The sequence below is a fragment of the Vipera ursinii genome (genome assembly GCF_947247035.1).
Source record: "Vipera ursinii genome assembly, chromosome: Z".
Lineage (NCBI taxonomy): Eukaryota > Metazoa > Chordata > Lepidosauria > Squamata > Viperidae > Vipera > Vipera ursinii.
Window position 1 is genome coordinate 28,957,903 of NC_139517.1, and position 24,968 is coordinate 28,982,870.

Genomic DNA, 24,968 nt, shown 5'->3' on the forward strand with positions numbered 1-24,968 from the left:
ACAAATATGAGAAAGAACAAGGCAATTGAAACTATGCACAACATCTCACTCCTTTGCTGAACTTAGGAGATGGATAAGTCCTTCTCTCCAGAGTACAATAATTGAGTGGCAGCTAATCATCCCTCTTAATCATTAGCCAGTTTAAATGGAAATAAAAACTGCCTCATACCACCTTATTCCAGATGAACAATATACTGATTGGCATGGTTTTCTAGGACAGGGCTTTTCAATTGGTGGTAGCGTACCACTGGTGGTACATCGGCACCTGGAAGGTGATACACTTACAATGGGTTGAAAAGCACTGTAAAAAAAAGTGTAAAAGTGTATGATCTGAAGCGGCGGCAATGCAGCAAAGGCCTGTGGGAGAGCCAGCTGGAGCCGCGGTGTTGCTGGGACTCATCTGAGCACCCAGGATCTGCAGAGGCTCCAGCTGACTAGTGCTTTTGGAAGCTACACACAGCCTGGGGAAAGGAGTCAGTTGCGGCTACACCGAAGAGAAGAGGGGATAGATATGCCTGCGGGGTGTGTACATTTGGCCTTGGGCCACCCTGGAGACAGCGAGGGGCCGGCCCATCCCAACCCATAATCAAAGGAAAACCCGGAATCTAGCAGGCCAGAAGGTAGCCCAGCCACCGTGCCCCTTCGGTTCCTTCCTGCCCGCTGGGCACAGATCCAGTTGCTGCTCCTCATCATAGCTAGGGCAGGACTTGTAGTACCTCCATCCTGCAAAGTGGCACTCCCAACTGCTGCCATGCTGACAGCCCTGACTAAAGGCTGCATGATATGCAGCTTGTCAGGGGCACTCAGAAGCTGCCCAAATTTGCTCTGCAATTTTGAGGTTGGAAAGTGGAGGGGTAGCGCCACATTTGCAGGCCTGGTGGCACCTGCTGAAAAACCTCCTGCTTTCCCCCCCATCCTCCACAGTTACCTCTTTCGGAGCTGTCCTAATTCTGACAGGCCCACCGGCATTGCGGCAAGCAAGAGGGTCAGGTGAGCCATGCTTTGCAGGACGAAGCTGGCGGATCTATGCCAGCAGGCCTGTCAGAATCAGGACAGCTCCAAAGGAGATAGCTGCGGAGGGAAGCAGGAGGCTTTCCAGCATGTACCACCAGGCCTGCAAACGTAGCACTGCCCTTCCTCTTTCCAACTCTGGAATTCCAGAGTAAAGTTGGGGAGCCTGATTGCCGCTGACAAGCTGCAAATCTGCTGTAGTTCGGCCTTTTTGGAGAGATACAGCCGAAAGATATTGCAACTAAATAGAAACCCTTATGAAAATGCATGAGATTTCCCTATAGCTGCCATCTCCAACATATTAATTTACAATTCTGAAATGTACAGAGAATATTAACAAAAGCAAAATTAAGTTCCCCAGCCTTGGTATCCTAGCATTATTGTTCTAGAATTCCCCAGGCAAATTATGTTTGAGAATTCTGGAATTTTGTCCATGTGTTTTTAGAGAGCACTTAGATTGTAACTGGCATACTAAGTAGCAAAAGTATAATTGGAAGTTTAGAAAAATGTTGAAAAATTTATGTCTTTGGTGAGATGCTAATTAACTGAGCCTTCTTACCTTTTTTTCTCAGAACTATTCAAATTTAATTTATACATTCAATTATCTAAGTGGCAGAAGGTGAAAATTCCTAACATAGTAGAACAGAAATTTCACTTTGGACTCCTGGTGAAGAAATAATAGTTCTGAATGGTCCTGCGTTCACTTTTTATAAATAGAAACTTAGCATATCAAAGAGAAGGAGGTTCCTTCCGAGTCTTTCGAAACTGTGTTGGTTTTATGGGCAGTTTCTAATGCAGTTAAATATTATTAAATATAATCCTCATTGCAATATGATGTGGTCAGATCCAATCTAGCATCTTATTTTGCTACATTCATAAATTATGCTGTATAATATTTCAGGTTGCAGAATTGTTCTCTGCATTTTTCTCTTTGGTAATTCATGCACTTACAATAAGATTGTAACTACTTCCTTATGATTCGGCCACCGTTTATTCGAGATTAGGTAAAAATCTTACTGTCCTGATTGGTCTCTTCCTAGAGTGATTTGACAGTATATTAAGGAATTCTCCCTTCTTCTTCTGTTTGGCCCAGAATTGCTGAATGCATGAGTTCACTCATGAGCTTAAGGTGAGAGACTAAATGATTTCATGGATGTAGTATCAATGCCCATAATTAGCCCTAGCAAAGAAGCCTAACATCATCACCATCTCAACCTACAGCTGCTCCTTGTTCCCATATACTTGCTTACCTCCATGCTTCTAGTGATTCAGATTGAGAAATCAGCAAGCAAATGCTGATGAAACTTTGTGATTGTAGCAGCTTATTTTCCAGCTCTGCCCAATAGCATAAGGGAAAAGTAGGTTCTCAATAGACGTTTTGCCCAACTACCCTGGCAAAACCTTAGCTCTGTTTGGCTATGTTTTACAGGTTATTGCATATTAATGTATTAGTCTTGGGTTAAAACTCTGGACCGTAGAATTAAGTGAAGTGTTGCTGAGTTAAGCAAGATTAAGTGTGTCATGGAAACTAACTTATAATACTGACTTTAATCAGTTATTTTAGTTTTAGTTGCTAAATGAAACTTCTTTTTCCAGGGACAGTATATGTTTTGTTACTGGGAAGCAACATCATAAGAGCATTTTTGCCTTGCTTGTGAGCTTCCCAGATCCTTCTGGTTGGCTAATTTTAGAATACCAGGCTAATCAGGTATAATTTGGTTTCTTACATTTTATATTTATATTTATGGGTTTTTGATATCAGTACAATCAATGATCCTCTTGTTGCATTCTCAGATTAGACTGCACAATTCTGTGGAATGATGCCATACCAGAATGCATGACAAGGTAGCTAAGAGTTTAATTAGGTATTTATAACAGCAACTCTAGACAGCCCAGCTTAGCTTTATAAATATAAACCAGTGGAAGATAATGTTACAAAGCAACCACTGGTCTGTCTTGACAAAATAAGAAATACCATCACCAAATACGCAGCTGTTTGGAAAAACCATGTCAGCTAAATTTCTGAATTTTTTTGAAGAATGTAAAAACCATACTGTTTTATAGTTTGCATTGGGAAAATAAAATTTCAGCCACAAATCTATGAATATGCAGTGATTTTACGTTTATTTTTCCATCTATGCTTTCATTTTTCTTTGTAAATTGAATATTTTAGAGTGTAGGATATCTAGAAGAGAAATGACTCCTTTATTCCTGAGTCTTAACAGGGAACATCACCAAATATGTATCTTCAAAAGAACAAGGTTCATCCTATGCACTGAGAAGCAGAAGTGAAAAATTACACAAAACAGTGAAGTAGAAAATAAAAATTCCTCACTGAGAGAGATATTTTTTAGTTATTGCATTCGATCTTGCTTGCTGGCTTCTTAGGGACTTCTGGCTAGGCACTGAAAGAAAAAAAAAGGATTTAAAAAAAAACCCATCACAATAATGTGTATTCATCATAGGGAAAATGTTGTTTGGGCTTGTCCTGGGACAGCTATTCTCTTACATCACTCTGTTTTTCTTTTATAAACAATGGGAAGAAATTCTCAATCTTTCTTAAATAAGGTATTAAAAGAAGGGGGGAGTGATCTCTGCTGGTGATATAAACCTGCAGATCTATACACATGAGTAAGGAAGGAAGAACAAGTAATCCTAGAATAAAAAAAAGGACAGAAACAGAAAAAAAAGTTTAAAACAATGCTGCATCTAATAAAGACAAACAGTGCATTTTTAGCTGTACCACTATATTAAATATTTTTAATTTTTTTGCATATCTGTTTCTTTTGTTTGCTATATTTGGGAACTTTTTGTTCTTCCTTATTTCTGCAGCACTTGATGCAGTTTTCTTTTTTGAGTACTGTTGGCATTTGGGCAATTTTTTACTGCATGACAATTGCAATACATTCGTTATGGAAAAGCATTCCATACTTGAGTTAGATTTTTGTTTTTTTTTAAATACAGTTGATGTGTAGGAAAATATAATATTGCACTAACAAAATCTGCGTCTCTTGATTTCCAGTTCCCCGAGATAGATGAATAACAAATAATATTTATCTGCCTGTGCGGTGGTCTGTCTGTCTATCTCCCTCAAATACCCTACTTAGATTTTGAAAATAAAGTGCTTAATGAAGTTGTGCATACATATTTTTATTTTACTGCATTACCCATGGCTGGCAAGGATTGGCTTGGTAAAAGGTGGAAAGACTTGTGGTATGTGACTCTCCATCTAAAACTAAAATCAAGGCCTTAAGGTGTGATGAGAGGGTTATGTAGTATCTACTTTCCTTCTATTGTGACACTCTCTTTTGACTTGATCCAAAAGGCTAGACATGCAAGGAGAGGTGTGTGGATGGATGAAAGGGCTCCAATGGTTTCCCATCCACTCATGTCTACATAAATAACTTTTCTGACGTTGTCTAAAAGGACATGAGGTGGAGTGTAGACAGAGGGACCGAGTAGGCTTAATGTCTATAAATAACACAGGGCTATTTTAAAACTCTGGCTTTGAAATAACATGCTGGTAAATACAGGCTGTGCTCTTGACCTGCCTAGAAATATCCAAATGGCTGCAGGGATAAGCATGCTCTGATCTATTCCTGTAATATGTGAGATAGGGAGAACGAGCAAAGTAATTTTGGGTACATAAGGGAGAAGCTATAAACAGATAGTCCTCAACTGAAAACTGTTCATTTAGCAACCGTTCAAAGTTACAACAGAAATACTAAACAAAGTGACTTGCAATTTAGTCTTCATACTATGACCATCACAGCATTCCTAAAGTCATGTGATCAAAATTTGAGTGCTTGGCATAGATTTATTTATGATGGTTGCAGCATCCCAGGCTCATATAATCACCATTTGTAATCTTCACAGCTGTCTTCTAACAAGTTACTGGGGAATGTAAAAAAAAAGTCAGTGGGGGAAGCTGGGATCAACTGTATGATTTACTTAACAATCAGATAAAAATGTCATAAAATTGGCCATGTTGCTTAGCAACAAAAATTGTAGTCATAAATTGAGAACTACCTATACCAAGTCAGACTATTGATTATACAGGTAGTTTTTTATTTATGACCACAATTAAGCCTCAAATGTTGCCAAGCAAGGCAGTTAAGTGAATTTTGCCTCTTTTTACCTTTCTTGCCACAGTTATTAAGTGAATTACTGCAGTTGTTAAGTTAGTAGCACAGTTGTTAAGTGAATCAGGCTTCTGTGGGAGATTGCAGTCGTCATAAATACACACCAGTTGCCAAGGGTCCAAATTTTGATCAAATGACCATGGGGATGTTACAACAGTTATGTGAAAAAAGGTCATAAGTTTCAGTGCCATTGTAACTTTGAACAAACACCAAACAAATGGTTATAAGTTAAGGACTTCCTGTACTTATCACAGTGTTGGCTATATTAGGTTAGGCAACCTAGGGTATATGCATCTTTCTGCCCATTTACTAAATGTTGCCCATTAATAGTACTTCTCCAGTATTTTATAGAGGATTAATTGTAGGCCTATCCTTGTGCTGTATGGAATTAAACTTAGATCTTTAAGCATGCAAAATAACTGAATTGCCATATGTGTCTAGCTTTCTGGGTCAGTTTGGTATTATAATGGGACCGAGAGAAGTTAAAAGTTTCTCTGTCTTGAATTATACTGTCTTCCCTCATTTTAATTCTATCTGGAAAATGGAATTGTAGTGACCTATTTTGCAAACCCACTCTGCATCTGAAAATGATCTAGCAATCCACTACTGCATGCAGTAAACACATTAAGCAATTCTGCTATTCTGCTGTAATGATGGTATGGAGGAACTTAATGTAAAATCTTGTACATAAGAGAGAGATTCCTGCAGATTCCTGTAACCTGATGTTTTGCAGTGAGAGAATCCAAGAGGGAGAAGAAGAATCTCTGATTACAATAAATGCAGGTAGCTCAGTATATTTAATTGTATTCATAATGGGTGACAGGACGGTTTGTCTGTCTGTTTGTTTAGCTGTGCGTAAGCAACTCTGGGCAGCGTACAAAGATTAAAAGACAAAACCATGACATATAGCCCCTGGCACCAAAGGATAAAATATTAACTCCACTCCGAAAAAAACACATGCTAATTTACCGTCCTGTAGCTAATCTACCTTCCTGTCATCCCCTCTAAGTAAACCAAACCAGAAAATCAATTCCATAGAAAGACCTGGAACTACTTTTATTGAAATTAGCTATAATAACAGCATCTTACAAATCTGATTGTGCTGTAGCTCCTCCCCAGTCTTATATTTCAGTGCATCAGTGCATCACTCTACCTGAGCAGCTTTTGAATACTGTAATGTTGCAAGTGGCTTACAAATGTTTCTGGGCTCTTTGCCTAGGAAACAATTCTTGCATATTTCTATAAAGGTAATTTTCCTTATTTTGATCCAGATGTCTGGGAAAACAACCAGGTCTCAGTGCCTTGCAAAAGACTAACAGGGTTGGGGGGTCATTCGAATCTCAAGGTGGGGGATGTCATGAACAAGCACTGCCACTGGGAAGGCCCAATTCCAAGGTACAATAAGATGACATTGTTTGATAAAAGTGCTGTGTAGGAAGTCCTTTTTGCTAAATGTGGTGGGACAAGCTGAGACAATGGAAGAAAGGTGGTTCTGCAAATACTGGCCCTCTGCCATATAAGCTTTATAGGTTTAAATTCAATGAGAAAATATTCTACCAAGTTTAGAATACCAACTTTACCCAAAAAACCTATTGAAGAGAAGCAGATGTTGGCTTTAGTGGGCCAACAAATTGACTTGGATCTGGTTGCAATCTATGGTTCCACCTCTCAAATCTCTTATGTCAGTCCCTATTCTATGCTGTAGGATAGGCAGGTCTAAAAAGTAGGTGAAGCTTGAGGAAGAGCTATTTTTAAAAGAGACCTCAGAAAAGATCAACAGCTTAAACCTGTTGGTTAAAACTGCAGGCCTCAGATCACCATGTGATCTGCTCTTAAGGAGAAAGAACTTCATTTCTTTTTATAATCTATGATTTCAGCATCATAGGGAAGTATGTAGATAATGCTGCTTTACCAGCAACATTAGATTAGCTCTCCATCTAGTTCAGAATTGTTGCTACTGAATCATTCTATTTTTCCCCTCCCTTTATTATTTTTATAAATAGCTCAAGGCAGCAAACATATCTGATACGTCTTCCCTTCTCCTATTTTACTCATAACAACAATACTGTGAGGTAGGTTGGCCTGAGAGAAGTGACTGACCCCAGATCACCCAGCCGGCTTTCATACATAATGTGGGACTAGAACTCACATTCTCCTATTTTCTAGCCTGATGCCTTAACTGCTAGACCAAACTGGCTGTTTATTAGAGCCCATAAGCCAGATGTGGCCCCTTACTTAGTCTGATAAGTGTGCAGATCTACCTGGTTGTGAAGTTCAGGAATATTGTATTTACTTGTGTAGCGGGGTTGGCTGAAAGGCTTTGCAGGAGCCTGGCCTGAAGAGGGAAGCTCAGACAGCTGCTGCTGGTTTTGGGCGCGGCGGGCATGGAGGGCATGGATCGGGTGGAAGGAAAGAAAGGGGGTGAGGGTGGTTGCTGTTGTCGGACAAAGACCAGGTGAAGTCGAAGAGGGATTGGGGGTTTTAAGCTGATCCCTTTCTATGAAGGAGGGGGGAAGGAGAGAGTGAGAAGGTGGAATTTTACTGCTTTCTTTCCCAAGCGGAGGCAAGAGAGAGAGTGTGAGGAGAGAGAAAGTTGCTGGGGTTGCTAAATTCAGATTTTAACAATAAAGGATAGGGGGGAGGGATTTGACACTGACAAGACCTGAGATTATGAGCAACGACAGAAGAGGAGGAGAGGCTGGTCGTTGCTGCTTTGGAGACTAGTGGCCATCCAAACTTTGATTATTCGTACTTGTGCAAGTTTTAGAAATTGTGGGGAGTTGCCCTGAGGGACAAGCTGTTACTGCAGAACGCTAACTACCTTTGTTCATGTTCCTATCGCTGCCTGGAGGCGGGGTTTTCCAGACCCCACTTGTTTCCAAATGGTCACAGGGAAATCATGGACTATTGCTGCTATGACTCCCTGGGGCTGTTAAATACCACCACGTATTGACTATCGGGGCTAGGGACTGGTCATCTTTGTTCCTGAAAGCCCCCCTTTTGACGACAAGAATCTGCCACCTCTTCACTTCGCGTGAGCTTCTGCTAGAAGAGACAATTTACTAACACCTTGAGAGTGCAGCTGCAGAGCGCGACAGAGGGATGCGGAGCTGGGAGGGCCTGGGCTTTGGCGGTCTCTGAGGGGATAACGCTACACTTGTATGGAAATATTATTATAAGTTAGTATTTTGCTGTAAAAGTTTGTTCAATGCCATTTCTTTATTCTAAGTATATTCAGTAAAACCTTCAGTTATTTCCATGAACTGTCTTGAAATATTGTATCCAGAAGAGGAATAGAGGAAGCTTAATTAACTTTAAAATGTTTTGTGCTGAATAGTTACATTCTCATGTTCTTTAAAAAGTATACTTCATCTTTTGTGGGACTGCGTTATAGGATTTAGCAGAAATGAAGTAACTGATCTTCCAGATGATACTGGATTCCAAGTCATGTCTCCCAGCTAATATGGTCAATGGCAAGGTATCATGTGAGTTGTTAATAGAGAGCCACGTGCTGTGTATCTCTGCTTTTATGGAAAGGATGCTAGAGATATAAAAAGTGTGGTTGTGGTTAGTGTGGTGATGGGAAACAACTTTCTGTTGTCTTCTTACAGCTGTCTCCAATCTGGGTGCCTTCAAGATGAATCTCAGTTCCCAGTAATTCCCTAGACCAGGGGTAGGCTACCTTGGCTCTTTTATGACTCATGGACTTCAACTCCCAGAATTCCTGAGCCAGCCATGCTGAGGGGAAAGGGAGAGGTTTCCAAGCTGAGCCATGCTGGCTCAGGAATTCTGGGAATTGAAGTCCACAAATCATAAAAGAGCCAAGGTTGCCTACCCCTGCCCTAGACAGTTGGGCCATTATTAAGAATCCTGGAGGTTGGTCCACACACTTGTAGAATTCCCAAATTGACTGCAAATATAAGAACAGAAATATAAAATCAAATTACAAGCACACCATTCTAGCAATTTCACTGAATTTAGTTACTTATCTCCATGTTTATCTGTTCTTCAGCTAATAAAGTCATTTTTGCTCTTTTGTCAGAATTAGCAATGTTTGATGAATGTTGCTGTTCACATCAGCTAAAATATAAAACTCATCTGATTCTTCTAGATCAGGGGTGTCAAACTGCCAGCCCACAGGCCAGTTGCATCATACAGAGGCCGCGCCCACCTCAGCTCCGGCAATGCAAAAAAAAGTCATGATACGTCACGACATGTCATGTGACGCGTCGAGTTTGACACCTGTGCTCTAGATAACTCTTTAGGAGCAGTGATAATAAAGAATACATGCTAATACACATAGTGTATATAATTTATCCAAGACCCAGACTTTTTGCTTTTAAGGACATAATTGTAGTTATGGCTGGTTGTTGTGGGTTTTTTTTCTTCTTTTTTTTTTTTAGCAGATTGTATTCAACTTTGCTTTTCTGCAAATATGGAGTCAAGATTATAGCCTTTGGCATTTTACTGCAGTTTTTTTCAATGTTCTCTGTGCTTGAAAAAGTGTTTTAACCAGCCAGGCAATGTCTGTAGGTGGACTCTGGCATCCAGAACACAGAAAGGGTCATTCCCCTCCCTTTTATTCTTGTGTCGCCTTCCTTTTCTTAATTGGCAGGCGGACAGCCTTTCCCTCAGGGAATCTTTTTCCTCATCCCCGGTTGAAATCCAGCTTCTGATAGGCAGGCAGCGCCTTTTGCCTGAACCCTTGGTGCTTGGTGAAAGCTCAGCTGAGTTTATTTATAGCTGGTTCCTCCCTGACATTCTATTTCAGGTCACCCCCAGCAGAAGCCATCTCATTCGGTGACTGGGTTGGGAAACAATTGTGTGACTGGAGCGAACTTTTGCATCTTATAAAAATGGGCCGCTTCTAAGAATGGCAAGGAACTGTTCCTCTATTTTTCAGGAACCTCTTCAAAATATATCTATCACTTTAGGGATGTTCTGTTTTTTAGAAACTTCTCCTGAGATCTAAGAAGATGTTGCTAAATCTGTCCTTTTCAAAGTAAAATAAATAATGGCTAAGTTATAAGTCATTTCCTTCTTTTCCATTATCTTTTGCCTCTGCCTCTTCCTGTGTCTTGCAAATCCTCTCCCTTTCAATCTGGTGTGGATGAAAGAGTTTTCACCTCTGCTGCTATCTTCTTGCAAGAAGATTTTCATCTGCAAATATTTTTGTTTTCTCTCCTGACAGCTTTGATTTGGTCTTGGAGATTTCCTCAACACGGCACCACTCCATTGCTGTGAAACAATTTAACTTTTTAAAGGATAGTCTTATCCAAGGAGGATGGATGCCTGCATGCTTGCAACTGTTTTAGGAGATGTTGGATGGTTTGAGCTGACAGTCTAGCATAACAAGAGACACCCCTTGAAGGCTTTAGTTGGGCAAAGGATTGTCATCAAGGCAAACTGAAGTGGAATAACGACAGTGCATAATTGTTCTTTGGCATGCTTCTTGTATCCTCAGTGTGGGGACTGCCAGAGATGTTGCAGACAATTTACGAAACTGAATCATGTTTCTCTTCAGATGGAGTTTCTGGACGTGAGCCATCGTTGGAACTCCTGACACGGGCACAGATCCATGCCATACCTGTGGCAGGTAAGCCTTATGCAGATCTATGAAATCTGTCTTTAAGGTTGAAACAATCAAATATGTGGTTAGTTTCTGATTTGAGTGGCCGGGATTTTTAGCTGAGTTTGCAGCAAAGGGACATGGCATTTCATATGAGACAGATGGTAGATTAAATGTGCAAATATTGCTTGTTCCTTGAAATAATATATACAGCTCTTTGGTATGTTTATATTCTTAGTTATATGTTTTCATATTTCCTTATTGAATTTGAATCAAGCTTGACCCAAGAACTTAGCCATGAATGTAGGCAACAAAGAGTGTTCCTAGTCATAGGAAGAGTCATGGCTTTTTAGCATTGAAGAACTGCAGAAGCTTCTTGTCTCACTAGAAAAATAGGTACTGACTTTCTTAGCAAAGTTGAGACCCTGCATTTTTTTAAGAAATCCATTAGTAGAATTATGTCTTCCAAAGTTCTACCTTACCATTTGTTTTCATTGTTTTGCTCATTACTGAAAGACCTCAATAAAAAATAGCTTCATTTGTGTATGCTTTTCATTATTATTACATATAGTCATATTATATATTCCATGGACAGGCATTATGGCATCCTAATTTGAAATTTTGAAAATTAGGATGTCATGCTCAAGAAACAGAATTTGAGGTTAGCATCGATTTTTAAAATTAAATAGAAGTGGTAATTACTTTGTTAATCTTAGTTAAATGTGGAAGTCATTTGAATATCTTCTGGTTAATTCATTCCTTTGATTGAAATTTGCAAAATATATAGATTTGATCCCATTGATTCTACTGTTTTTTGCATAAGGCATGATTAATAAAATTAGGGAAATAGGCAAAAAAGGATGTTCTATTTGTTGGATTTTTTTAAAATAGAAAATGCATTTCAATTCAAAATGAAAAAGCATCTGGGTCCTATAAGTTGTATTCTGTCAACTATAAAACTACTTATGCAAACACGATCTTAGTTAATCTGCATAGATTATTTATTTAAAATGAAATTCAATGGTGGAAAAAGAGAAGCCAAATGCACAGGTATAGTATAGGTGGTACCTTGCTCAATAGTAGCAACTGTGAGAGGAATCTCGGAGTCCTAGTAGACAATCACTTAAATATGAGCCAGCAGTGTGTTGCATTTGCATTAACAGAGGGATAGAATCAAGATCATGTGAAGTGTTAATACCACTTTACAATGCCTTGGTAAGGCCACACTTGGAATACTGCATCCAGTTTTGGTCACCACAATATAAAAAAAGGTGTTTAGAAAGAGTACAGAGAAGAGCAACAAAGATGATCAGGGGACTGGAGGCTAAAACATAAGAAATGGTTGCTGGAATTGGGTATGTCTAGTTTAATAAAGAGAAGGATGAGGGGTGACATGATAGCAGTGTTCCAATATCTCAGGGGTTGCCACAAAGAAGAGGGAGTCAAGCTATTCTCCAAAGCACCTGAAGGCAGGACAAGAAGCAACGGATGGAAACTAATGAAAGAGAGAAGCAACCTAGAACTAAGGAGAAACTTCCTGACAGTTAGAACAATTAACCAGTGGAACAATCTGCCTTCAGAAGCTGTGAACGCCTACAACACTGGAAGTTTCTAAGAAGAGACTGGACACCCATTTGTCTAAAATGGTATAGGGTTTCCTGCCTGAGCAGGGGGTTGGACTAATAACCTCCAGAGTCCCTTCGAACAACAACAACAACATCATCACCATCACTCCATTATTATTGTTATTGTTGATATTATTATTATTATTATTATTGATCATCGCACAGTCAGCCAGATGTTTAGACGGAATTTGGCATTTTTGTCTACCTATCGAGTCCTTACCAAGGACCTGGGATAGGCAGATGTAGATGTTTGATGATATTATAGATATTGTGGCAGGATGGAAGCAGTTCCTAGTAAGGCCGCCTTTTGTAATTGACTAATGGCAAATTGGTCAATGCCAGTGGTGTTCAACTAGTGCTTCAGTTGTTTTGGGATTGCACCCAAGGCGCCTATTACTATTGGTACTACCCTTGCTTGCCTTTGCCACAGTCTTTCTATTTCTATTTGTAGTTCTTTGTATTTTGTTATCTTCTCCAGTTCTTTCTCGCCTATTCTGCTGTCTCCAGGAAGTGCCAGATCCACTATCCAGACTTTTTTGTCTTTCTTATCGACAGTTGTTAAATCCGGGGTGTTATGTTGCAGGTGCTTGTCTGTTTGAATTCTGAAGTCTCAGAGCAGTTTAACTTTATCATTTTCTATGACTTTCTGTATTTTATGATCCCACCAGTTCTTGCTTATAGGCAAATGAAATTTCTTACAGATCTTCCAATGTACCATTGTTGCTACTTTGTCATGCTGCTGCTTGTAGTCAGTCTGTGCGATCTTCTTGCAGCAGCTTACCATGTGGTCCACTGTTTCTTCAGCTTTTTTTGCATAGGCGGCACTTACTGTCTGTTGCTGTTTTCTCAATTTTGACTTTGTATGCATTTGTTTTTAAGGCTTGGTCTCGTGCAGCCAGAATTAGTCCTTCGGTCTCTTTCTTCAACTTTCCTGCTCTTAGCCATTGCCAAGTCTTGTTATTATCTGCTTTCCCAGCTATTTTTTAATGTACTGGCCATGTAGTGCTTTGTCTTCCCATGCCTCTATTCTGTTTTTCATTTGGCCTTTCTTGTAGGCCAGTTTGGTCTCTCCAGTAGTCAGTAAACCTTCCTGATATACTAATTTCAGTGCATCTTCATCATTGTCCTTCAGATATTCTTCCAAAGCCATTTTTTCTTCTTCAACTATCTGATGTACTTGCAGCATTCCACGTCCTCCTATTTGCCTTGGTAGATAGAGTCTGTCAATGTCACTGCATGGATGAAGGACATTATTCATTGTCATTATTTTTGTGGTCTTCCTATCCATTGCTTTTAGTTCTGCTTGAGTCCAGTCCACTATTCCAGCTGTGTATCTAATGACTGGAATTGCCCAGTTGTTGATTGCCTTTATGGTATTGCCTCCATTGAGTTTGGACTTTAAGATCTTCTTCACTCTCTTGATGTATTCACCTCTAATCTTTTTCTTGACTTTAGTGCTTGATGTTGTCAGCTTGAAGGATACCCAAGTATTTGTGGTAATCTTCCTCATCCTGACTCTTAATGTTATTTTCATGGGACATCTTGATTCCTTCAGTTTTCCCTGTTTTTCCTTGTTTGAGAGTAAGTGTGGCACATTTGCCCAAGCCAAACTCCATTGCAATATCTTGGCTATATATACGGACAGTGTTCAGCAGCGATTCTATTTCAGATGATGTTTTTCCATAAGCTTCAGATCATCCACGTAAAGGAGGTGGGATAGTCTGGCAGATGTTTTTGATGTTTGATAGCCATGTCCTGAGTTATTCAATATTGTTGACAGAGGAAACAGTGCAATAACAAATAGTAGTGGTGATAATGAATCTCCTTGAAATATTCCTCTCTTGATATTAACCTCTCCCAGTCTTTCACCATTGACCTGCAACTGTGTCTTCCATTGTGCCATCGATCTTTGCACAAATTTTCTGATGTTTCTACTGACTCCTGTTATTTCTAGGCACTTGATTATCCAGTCATGTGGCAGAGAGTCAAATCCCTTTTTGTAGTCAATCCATGCCACATTCAGGTTGGTCTTCCTTTTCTTGCAGTTTTCCAAGATCATTTTGTCTATTAGGAGTTGATCTTTTGTTCCTCTGCTACTGGGGCGGTTTCCTTTCTGCTCTGGTGGAAAGAGATTGTTTTCAACTAAATGCTATTGTACTGCGTCAGCTACCATACCACTTAGCAATTTGAAAGTTGTTGATAAGCAGGTAATTGGCCTATAGATGCCTGGTGTTGCCCCTTTTGCTGGATTTTTCATTATTAGGTAGGTTTTCCCAGTTGTTAGCCACTTTTCAATTTCTCCTCCTTGTAGTATATTGTTGAACTGCTTGGCAGTGAGTGGATGCAGTTCATCTTCACCTGGTGCTGACCAATTTTATATATATATATATATATATATATATATATATATATATATATATATATATATATATATATATATATACATATACATATACATATACATATGTGTGTGTGTGTGTGTGTGTGAAGGTAAAGGTTCCCCTGCACATGCGTGCTAGTCGTTTCCGACTCTAGGGGCTGGTGCTCATCTCCGTTTCAAAGCCGAAGAGCCAGCACTTGTCCGAGGATGCCTCCGTGGTCATGTGGCCGGCATGACTAGACGCCAGAGGCGCACGGAATGCTGTTACTTTCCCACCGTAGTGGTCCCTATTTTCCTACTTGCATTTTTACGTGCTTTCGAACTGCTAGGTTGGCAGAAGCTGGGACAAGTAACAGGCGCTCACTCTGTTACACGGCACTCGGGATTCGACCCGCCAAACTGCCAACCATCTGATCAACAAGCTCAGCGTCCTAACCCACTGAGCCACCGCGTATATATATAAAATTTTGTCCTACCCTTTTAATGCATTCATATCACTCAGAGATTGAATTCATTTGATTGAAGAAAATGACTTTCCATATTTCCTCTCAGCTGTCCTGCAACAAGTTGAAAACTATTTGAAATAAATTTAATGTAATGAAAAAGATACAAATCAATTTTGTATTGCAAAACTTGAGATGTCTAAAGCACAGCACAGATTGGACTTGGATGGAATCTTATTCTGTGAAGTAATTAGTTTGATCTACTTATGTTTATGCTACTGTCAAGCCCCTACTATGAGCCCCAAATCTCCCAAAGTATTTAGCGCTAAAGTACTTTCTAAAGCACCATTGTTGTGGAGACCCATGAGCAATTCATCTGTAGCTGTTTGCTTTTAAACAGAAAATGCACGTGGCCATCCATGTATTGCAGAGGTAGAAGACAAGGAAGAAGTTATTCTTAACTTTTGCATATGAGTTTGGATCTGTTTGTTCTTCAAATATTTTCTGTGACAATAAATGTTCTCCAGATAAGGTGGATTCATCCAAGGGTAAATGCTTGCTTGCTTGCTTATTTATTTATTGGTTGCCATTAAGAGCAAAAGCCCTTTTAAAACTGATTTCGTTGATAAATAACAATCATCATCAATGGAACCCAACAAAAAAAAATATTTAACCAAGAGAATTCAATATTTAAAATATAATGACATAATTTATTATTAGAAACCACAATGAAGAAGGCCATCAAAAATAAATGAATCTTCAGTGCTTTCCTCTGTTGGGAGAAACTGTAGAAAAGGGTCTCTTCCTTAAATTCCCAATTCAACCACCTTTGGTGGAGAAAGGAAGATATGAGCAGTACAGTATTTATAGTTCAAAATTATTTGAGGTTTTACAACTTCAAACCTTTACATTGGAGTTAAAATGTAGTATTGATGTCATGTGATCTAGATATCTAGTTGATGCTAATTGGGTGACTCCAAATCATCTTTCAAAGGCAAAGTTACATGAAATGCATAATGGTAAATCTAGTCATTGTGCATAGATAATTGAGATAAAGTCTTCCATTGACAAGTCTACCAGCCTTTTTCAGTCATTATAGATTTGAGAGAACCTCCACATGTGATCCTGTCTAATCGATTGATGATTGATTGATCTTGTCTAAGGTGGTTAACATCCAGAGGTAGAAGGTTTTTTTTCCTTGAGATGAAGTTGAATTAATTGACCTTTTGATATTTACCAAATTGTTTTTCTGTATTATTTCTGAAGTAAACAAGGGGGAATTGACTTCTGCTAGAGATCATTTAGAAGTAAATTGTTAGGATGGAATATTGACTGAGAATACTCATTGATTTTTCCTAACTCAGTTACCTATTACTGAAGTTAAAAGAAAATTTCCTTACTCTTGGGCAATTTTATAGGCATTTTACTAATTTCTTACAGTTGTTGATTACTGCCTTGTTGTGGCGAAGGGGCTTGTGTAACTCAGTGAAGCTATGAGCTATGCCATGCAGAGCCACCCAACACGGACAGGTCATAGCAGAGAGTTCTGACAAAACATGATCCACTGGAAAAGGAAATGGCAACCCACTCCAGTATCTTTGCCATGAAAACCCTATGGACAGTACCAAAAGGCAATACGATATGACGCTGAAAGATGAGCCACTCAGGTCAGAAGGCGTCCAATATGCTACTGGGGAAGAGCAGAGGGCTAGTACTAGTAGCGCCAGAAAGAATGAAGCGACTGGGCCAAAGCCGAAAGGACGCTCAGCTGTGGATGCCTCTGGTGGTGAAAGGAAAGTCCGATGCTTTAAAGGTTTTTTCTCCATAGGAACCTGGAATGTAAGATCCATGAATCAAGGAAAGCTGGACATGGTCAAACAAGAGATGACAAGACTGAACATCGACATCTTGGGAAACAGCAAACTAAAATGGACAGGAATGGGTGAATTTAATTCAGATGGCCATCAGGCATACTACTGCGGGCAAGAATCCCTCAGAAGAAACGGAGCAGCCTTCATAGTCAATAATAGAGTAGGAAAAGCAATACTGGGATACAATCCCCAAAATGACAGAATGATCTCAGTGAAAATCCAAGGCAAACCATTCAATATCACAGTAGTCCAAGTCTATGCCCCAACCACTGGTGCTGAAGAGGATGAAATTGATTGGTTCTATGAAGTCCTACAGTACCTTATAGAATTAACACCAAAAAATGATGTTCTTATCATCATGGGGGATTGGAATGCTAAAGTAGGAAGCCAAAAGATAACCAGAATAACAGGCAAGTTTGGCCTTGGAGTACAAAATGAAGCAGGGCACAGGCTGATAGAATTTTGTCAAGAGAATATGATGGTCATAGCAAAAACATTCTTTTCCAACAACCCAAGAAACGGCTCTACACATGGACATCATCAGACGCACAATACAGAAATCAGATTGACTATGTGCTCTGTAGCCAAAGATGGAGAAGCTTTATACAATTGGTAAAAATAAGACCAGGAGCTGACTGTGGCTCAAATCATGAGCTTCTTGTTGCAAAATTTAGGCTTAAATTGAAGAAAGTAGGGGAAAGCTCTAGGTCACTCAGATATGAACAAAATCATATACCTGATGAATACACAGTAGAAGTGACAAATAGATTTAAGGAATTAGAGCTGATAGACAGAGTGCCTGAAGAATTATGGACGGAGGTTCGCAACAGAATGCAGAATTCCAGAGAATAGCTAGAAGAGATAAGAATGCCTTCTTAAATGAACAGTGCAAAGAAATAGAAGAAAACAATAGAATAGAGAGGACCAGACATGTCTTCAAGAAAATTGGAGATATAAAGGAAACGTTTCATGTAAAGATGGGCATGATAAAGGACCAAAATGGCAGGGACCTAACAGAAGCAGAAGAGATTAAGAAGAGGTGGCAAAACTACACAGAATTATACAAGAACAAGCTTAACATCCCAGATAACCACCATTGGGTGGTCACTGACCCTGACTCAGACATCCTAGAATGTGAAGTGAAGTAGGCCTTAGGAAAGCTGAGCAACAACAAAGCTAGTGGAGGTGACTATATTCCAGCTGAGATATTCAAAATCTTAAAAGACGATGCAGTAAAAATGCTATACTCAATTTGCCAGCAAATTTGGAAAACTCAACAGTGGCCACAGGATTGGAAAAGATCAGTTTACATTCTAATTAAAAAGAAAGGCAGTGCCAAAGAATGTTCAAACTATCGCATTTCACATGCTAGTAAAGTTATGCTTAAAATCCTACAAACTAAACTCCAGCAGTATGTGGATCTAGAACTACCAGAAGTACAGGCAAGATTTCAAAGAGGCAGAGGAACTAGAGATCAAATTGCCAACATACGCTGGATCATGGAGAAAGCTAGGGAGTTCCAGAAAAACATCTACTTCTGCTTCATTGACTATGCTAAAGCCTTTGATTGTGGGGATCACAACAAACTGTGGCAATTTTTTAAAAATATGGGAGTACCAGACCATCTTATTTGTCTCTTGAGAAACCTATGTGTGGGTCAAGAAGTAACAGTGAGAACTGGACACGGAACAAGAATGAGCTTAACATCCCTGATAATCACAATGAGGTGGTCACTGACCTCGAGCCAGACATCCTAGAATGTGAAGTGAAGTGGGCTTTAGAAAAGCTGAGCAACAACACAGCTAGTGGAGGTGACAGTATTCCAGCTAAGCTATTCAAAATCTTAAAAGATGATGCAGTAAAAGTGCTACACTCAATTTGCCAGCAAATTTGGAAAACTCAACAGTGGCCACAGGATTGGAAAAGATCAGTTTACATTCCAATTCCAAAGAAAGGCAGTGCCAAAGAATGTTCAAACTATCGTACCATTGCACTCATTTCTCATGCTAGTAAAGTTATGCTTAAAATCCTACAAGCTAGACTCCAGCAGTATGTGGATCGAGAACTACCAGAAGTACAGGCAAGATTTCAAAGAGGCAGAGGAACTAGAGATCATATTGCCAACATACGCTGGATCATGGAGAAAGCTAGGGAGTTCCAGAAAAACATCTACTTCTGCTTCATTGACTATGCTAAAGCCTTTGATTGTGGGGATCACAACAAACTGTGGCAATTTTTTAAAAAGATGGGAGTACCAGACCATCTTATTTGTCTCTTGAGAAACCTATGTGTGGGTCAAGAAGTAACAGTGAGAACTGGACACGGAACCACTGATTGGTTCATAATTGGGAAAGGAGTCTGGCAAGGCTGTTTACTGTTGTTCTGCCTATTTAACTTATATGCAGAGCACATCATGAGAAAGGTAGGGCTAGATCAGGGGTAGGCAACCTCGGCTCTTTTATGACTCATGGACTTCAACTCCCAGAATTCCTGAGTCAGCAGCTGACTCAGGAATTCTGGAAGTTGAAATCCATGAGTCATAAAAGAGCCGAGGTTGCCTACCCCTGGGCTAGATGAATCAAAAATTGGAATTAAGATTGCTGGGAGAAATATCAACAACCTAAGGTATGCAGATGATACCACTCTAATGGCAGAAAGTGAAGAGGAACTAAAGAGCCTCTTGTTGCGGGTGAAGAAGGAGAGTGCAAAAGTTGGCTTGAAACTTAACATTAAGAAAACGAAGATCATGGCATCCGGCCCTCTCAATTCCTGGCAAATAGATGGGGAAGAAATGGAGGTAGTGACAGATTTTATTTTCCTGGGCTCCAAGATCACTGCAGATGGGGACTGCAGCCAAGAAATTAAAAAGATGCTTGCTCTTGGGGAGGAAAGCCATGGCAAATCTAGACAAGCACACTAAAAAGCAGAGACATCACCCTGTCAACAAAAGTGTGTATAGTCAAGGCTATGGTCTTCCCAGTTGCAATGTATGGCTGTGAAAGCTGGACCATAAGAAAGGCTGAGCACCAAAGAATTGAGGCCTTTGAACTATGGTGCTGGAGAAGACTCCTGCGACTCCCTTGGACTGCAAGGCGTTCAAACCGGTCAGTCCTAGAGGAGAAGGCCAGATCCTGAAGTTGAAACTCAAATACTTTGGCCACCTAATGAGAAGGAAGGACTCACTGGAGAAGAGCCTAATGCTGGGAAAGATTGAGGGCAAGGTGACGACAGAGAATGAGGTGGCTGGATGGAGTCACTGAAGCAGTAGGTGTGAGCTTAAATGGACTCCAGAGGATGGTAGAGGACAGGAAGGCCTGGAGGAATGTTATCCATGGGGTCACAATGGGTCAGACACGACTTTGCAACTAACAACAACAAAAAGGATTTGACATGACATCATAGAGAAATAAACAAGGTGAAGCATTTCATAGTAAACATTGTTAGTTTATAGTTTTTCGTATACCATTCTTCTGGTCCAAATCAGAACCAGTTCTGAGTTGGTCAAATATAATCAGTGGCACTTTTGTTTGACAATTTATTGTTTTAAAAATCGAAAGGAGAAAATAGTGGAATACTTCATTGTTTCTCCAGCATAGCTGGCAATTTTTAAGGAAAGTCATGTAGCTTCTCATGGTTATGGTAGATCAAGAATGTTCTGCCATTGGATCTCCCCATTGATGCATAACTTTGGGCAATGTACTGTAGTTGGAGTATCTGTTGTATGCTGTATTATGGAAACAGACATAGCCATTTTAGTACTATGGCTTGCTTTAGTTTAGCTTAGTTAGAAGACTAAACAGGATATATTGGTGGTTTCATTGAAACAGTTGGCAGGCTGTACTGGAAGAAGGTAGGTTGAATAGTTCATTAAGACAGAATGGAAAAAACTGGATGATCTTTTCTCAACCTGAATAAGAAAAATTCACTAATTCCTTCTCCTAAGGGATAATACTGCATAGTTCAGATATTGTCCACTTTGCTGCCCACTCTCCTTTTCCTAATTCTCACAGTTAATCTGATTCTGAAGTCCTCTGGGCTACAAGATTTCAAACTGTATGCCTTAGGTCTGAGACAAATGAGATCAGAATGTTGTGGGCATATCCAAGATGATCTCAGGTCCAAACATATACTAGATACAGGTTTCACATTGGAGCAAACAGTAGATTCTATGAAGATGGAATACCCTATGACCAATCTTTTGCCCTAATCATATCCCTTTTTAGTCTTTATAAGAATTGTTGATTTTCTTACCCTCTGGAGGGATGGAAGATTGGCTATGAGGTCCATGTTTGCTGAAGCTTGTGTAAGTCTCTTTTTATTTTGTCTGTATATTCTCAGAGGCCATTTTCAAGGTTATTAGCATCCTCTTGGGAAAGAGGGAAGAAATGTTATTTCTGCAGACACTGTAATATGTTTGTGAATAAAATGGCTCATATTTACTCTGGGTCAGATGCCACTTGGGCATGATGTAACAAGATGTTTGGGGCAATACCCCACAAAGTCATGGGGATACTTTTGAAATTGTGGGGCCAGTGGAAGTAGATAAGGCTCTCTGTAGAACACTCTACTTGGCTATAACCAGCAGCATGTTCGCCTGAATGTATGAGGTGTTGTTGTTTTTTTTAAAAAAATATATATTGCATGGCTTAAAAGAATAAAAAGAGTGAGGAATAAAGTTACAAAGAGAAGAATAAAAAATAGAACATAAATAAAAAATATGAAAGAAAATTGGATGACATTCTCCTTTTTCTCGAACCATTAATCATTACTTAAATATTTATGCTATGCTTTTAATATGTAATATTAAACACGGGATTTTGCTTATATCTGTTTAAATCATTTCATCTGTTATTTTTAATTAGTTTCTTGACTCTTTTCCTAGAAGCCATATGCCAGATGTCTAAATCTGCCTTGCTATGCAACATGGTTTATATCTGGGAGATATCCCTACTTAAATTTGGTTGTATTATGACTACACGCTGTCATATTTTGTTTTGTCATGTAGCACCATTCACCAGCACTGGTCTCTCAGTCTTGTTACATTGAATGTTTCAGTTTTCCTTGGGAAGTGACTAATGTCCATTTGGTGGATTTTTTTATTTTTTATTTTTATTACATTTATATCCCGCCCTTCTCCGAAGACTCAGGGCGGCTTACAAGCTTAGCAGGTGTCAGTCCCTTCCTTCCTCCCTCCCTTTTTCTTTCTGCCCTTGGTCTGCCAGTCCTCTTCCCCCACTCATTGTGTTTGTGTTGTGTGTATGTGTGAGTGAGAGAGAGAGAGACAGAGAGGGAGACAGACACACACACAGAGAGAGAGAGTCCCAAGTGCCTCTCTGTGTCTTTTCTCTGCAAACTGGGAGCCTCAGCAGAAGGCTGAAAGAGCCCCATGCGGCTCCAGAGCCGCAGGTTGCCGGCCCGTGTTATAGGGTCTCCTGCTTGAGCAGAGGGTTGGACTAGAAGAATAGCCTTGTGTCTGAAGGCTGTGAAGGATTAGAAGAAACAAAGCAAACTTAAGTTGAATCCCAGTAAGATGGAGGTGCTCTTAATAGGAAAATAATATGATTCTATCTCAGCTTCTAGATTTATTCTGGATGGAGTGGCACTTTCCCTGATAGAACATTCTTGCACCTTGGTGGGTTATTATTATAATTGTTTTTGTTTAAATTTAGAGGCTCTCTGACTCCAGAACTATTTTGGTCTCTTACAGTTAAAAAGAAAAAAAAATAAAGCTTTTGGGTAGTAGATGGAGGCCATGACCAACAAATCTTTTCCCAGATTCAATTTTTTTGTGCTTATCAATACACAATTAGACTAATGCCTTAGCAAGCCACAGTGATCTTCAGGTAGTCCTCACTTAACAAGTATTCATTCAACAATTGTTTGAAATTGCAACAGTGCTGAACAAATGGCAGTCAAGACCAGTCCTTGAAGCTAAAGCCGTTGCAATGTCCCCACAATCATGTGATTAGAATTCAGGCTTTTGGCAACTTGCCTGCCTTTATGATTATGGCATGCACTTCCCTTGTTCCCACTGCCTGTCTCTTTCATCTCTGTCTATCCTTTGGGCCATCTTGCACTCCATGTCCCCTATTTTTTTCTCCCCCATTGACCTTTGCCTTCTTCCTGCTGCTGCTGAATACTCCTGGCTGAGGCAGCTGCTGGTTCTTTGCAAGACCTTGCAAATCTCTAACCTCAATTAGGACTGTTATGCAAGGATTGTCTGTCCTCTGTAGTCTTTAAAAATTACCCCAAATCTACATTTGATTGAAAATGTCACTGATGACCAGAGTGAGCTTCTTTAGCAGCATAGCACCTATGCTGTTTTATGATATTGCTGATTGATAGGCTTTTAAGTCCAATTCAAATTACTGAGATCAATCTTTAAAACTATATATGACTTGGTGCCCATTCATCTTTAAGATCTTCCTGTGTGATTAAACTCTTGTTTATCCTGTGCTATCACCCTGTGAAAGGATCCTTAAGGTTCTGTCACAAAGAAATGGCTGGCATTCTCAGTAGTGGCCCTGTCTTATCCTGTTGGATTAGTTTAGCCTCCACCCTTACACTTTTTGTAAGGCCATAAAAATAATGATGTTCTGATAATCACTTAAGTGATGGAAGTTTTGCGATGCTTTTTGTTGTGGTTGAGTTTTATTTTTAGTTATTTTTAAAAATTGTGCTTTGCATCACTTATGTCCTGTACAGTAAGTTGAATTCAAATAGTAGGAAGCCAAAAGATAACCGGAATAACAGGCAAGTTTGGCCTTGGAGTACAAAATGAAGCAGGGCACAGGCTGATAGAATTTTATCAAGAGAATACGATGGTCATAGCAAACACTCTTTTCCAACAACCCAAGAGACGGCTCTACACATGGACATCACCAGACGGTCATCACAGAAATCAGATTGACTATATGCTCTGCAGCCAAATATGGGGAAGCTCTATACAGTCAGTAAAAACAAGACCAGGAGCTGACTGTGGCTCAGACCATGAGCTTCTCATTGCAAAGTTTAGGCTTAAACTGAAGAAAGTAGGGAAAAGCACTAGGCCAGTCAGGTATGAATTAAATCATATCCTGTTGAATATACAGTAGAGGTGACAAATCGGTTTAAGGAATTAGATCTGATAGACAGAGTGCCTGAAGAACTATGGTTCGCAACATTGTAGAACAGGTATTAACCAAAACCATCCCAAAGAAAAAGATGCAAGAAAGCAAAATGGTTGTCTGAGGAAGCTTTGCAAATAGCTGAGGAAAGGAGGGAAGCAAAAGGCAAGGGAGAAAAAGAAAGATATGCCCAATTGAATGCAGAATTCCAGAGAATAGCTAGAAGAGATAAGAACGCCTTCTTAAATGAACAGTGCAAAGAAATAGAAGAAAACAATAGAATAGGGAGGACCAGAGATCTTTTCAAGAAAATTGGAGAGATGAAGGGAATGTTTCATGCAAAAATGGGCATGATAAAGGACCAAAATGGCAGGGACTTAACAGAGGCAGAAGAGATTAAGAAGAGGTGTCAAAATTACACAGAAGAACTACACAAGAATGAGCTTAATATCCCTGATAATCACAATGAGGTGGTCACTGACCTCGAGCCAGACATCCTAGAATGTGAAGTGAAGTGGGCTTTAGAAAAGCTGAGCAACAACAAAGCTAGTGGAGGTGACAGTATTCCAGCTAAGCTATTCAAAATCTTAAAAGATGATGCAGTAAAAGTGCTACACTCAATTTGCCAGCAAATTTGGAAAACTCAACAGTGGCCACAGGATTGGAAAAGATCAGTTTACATTCCAATTCCAAAGAAAGGCAGTGCCAAAGAATGTTCAAACTATCGTACCATTGCACTCATTTCTCATGCTAGTAAAGTTATGCTTAAAATCCTACAAGCTAGACTCCAGCAGTATGTGGATCGAGAACTACCAGAAGTA

At 39.7% G+C, this 24,968-nt stretch overlaps 1 protein-coding gene across 5 annotated transcripts in view; it reads left to right on the forward strand.

The window, feature by feature from the left end:
* Positions 1 to 24,968, forward strand: part of HDAC5 (histone deacetylase 5) — a 176,944-nt gene that overhangs the window by 26,575 nt on the left and 125,401 nt on the right. For 2 of the 5 annotated variants that reach the window (XM_083378654.1, XM_083378653.1), the window contains one exon: positions 10,678 to 10,749. In XM_083378654.1, the coding sequence (XP_083234780.1) occupies positions 10,678 to 10,749 (72 nt within the window). Of the gene's footprint in view, positions 1 to 8,582; positions 8,639 to 9,404; positions 10,750 to 24,968 lie in introns of those variants that run through there. The other 3 variants (XM_083378652.1, XR_014494321.1, XM_083378651.1) reach the window with 3 other exon arrangements.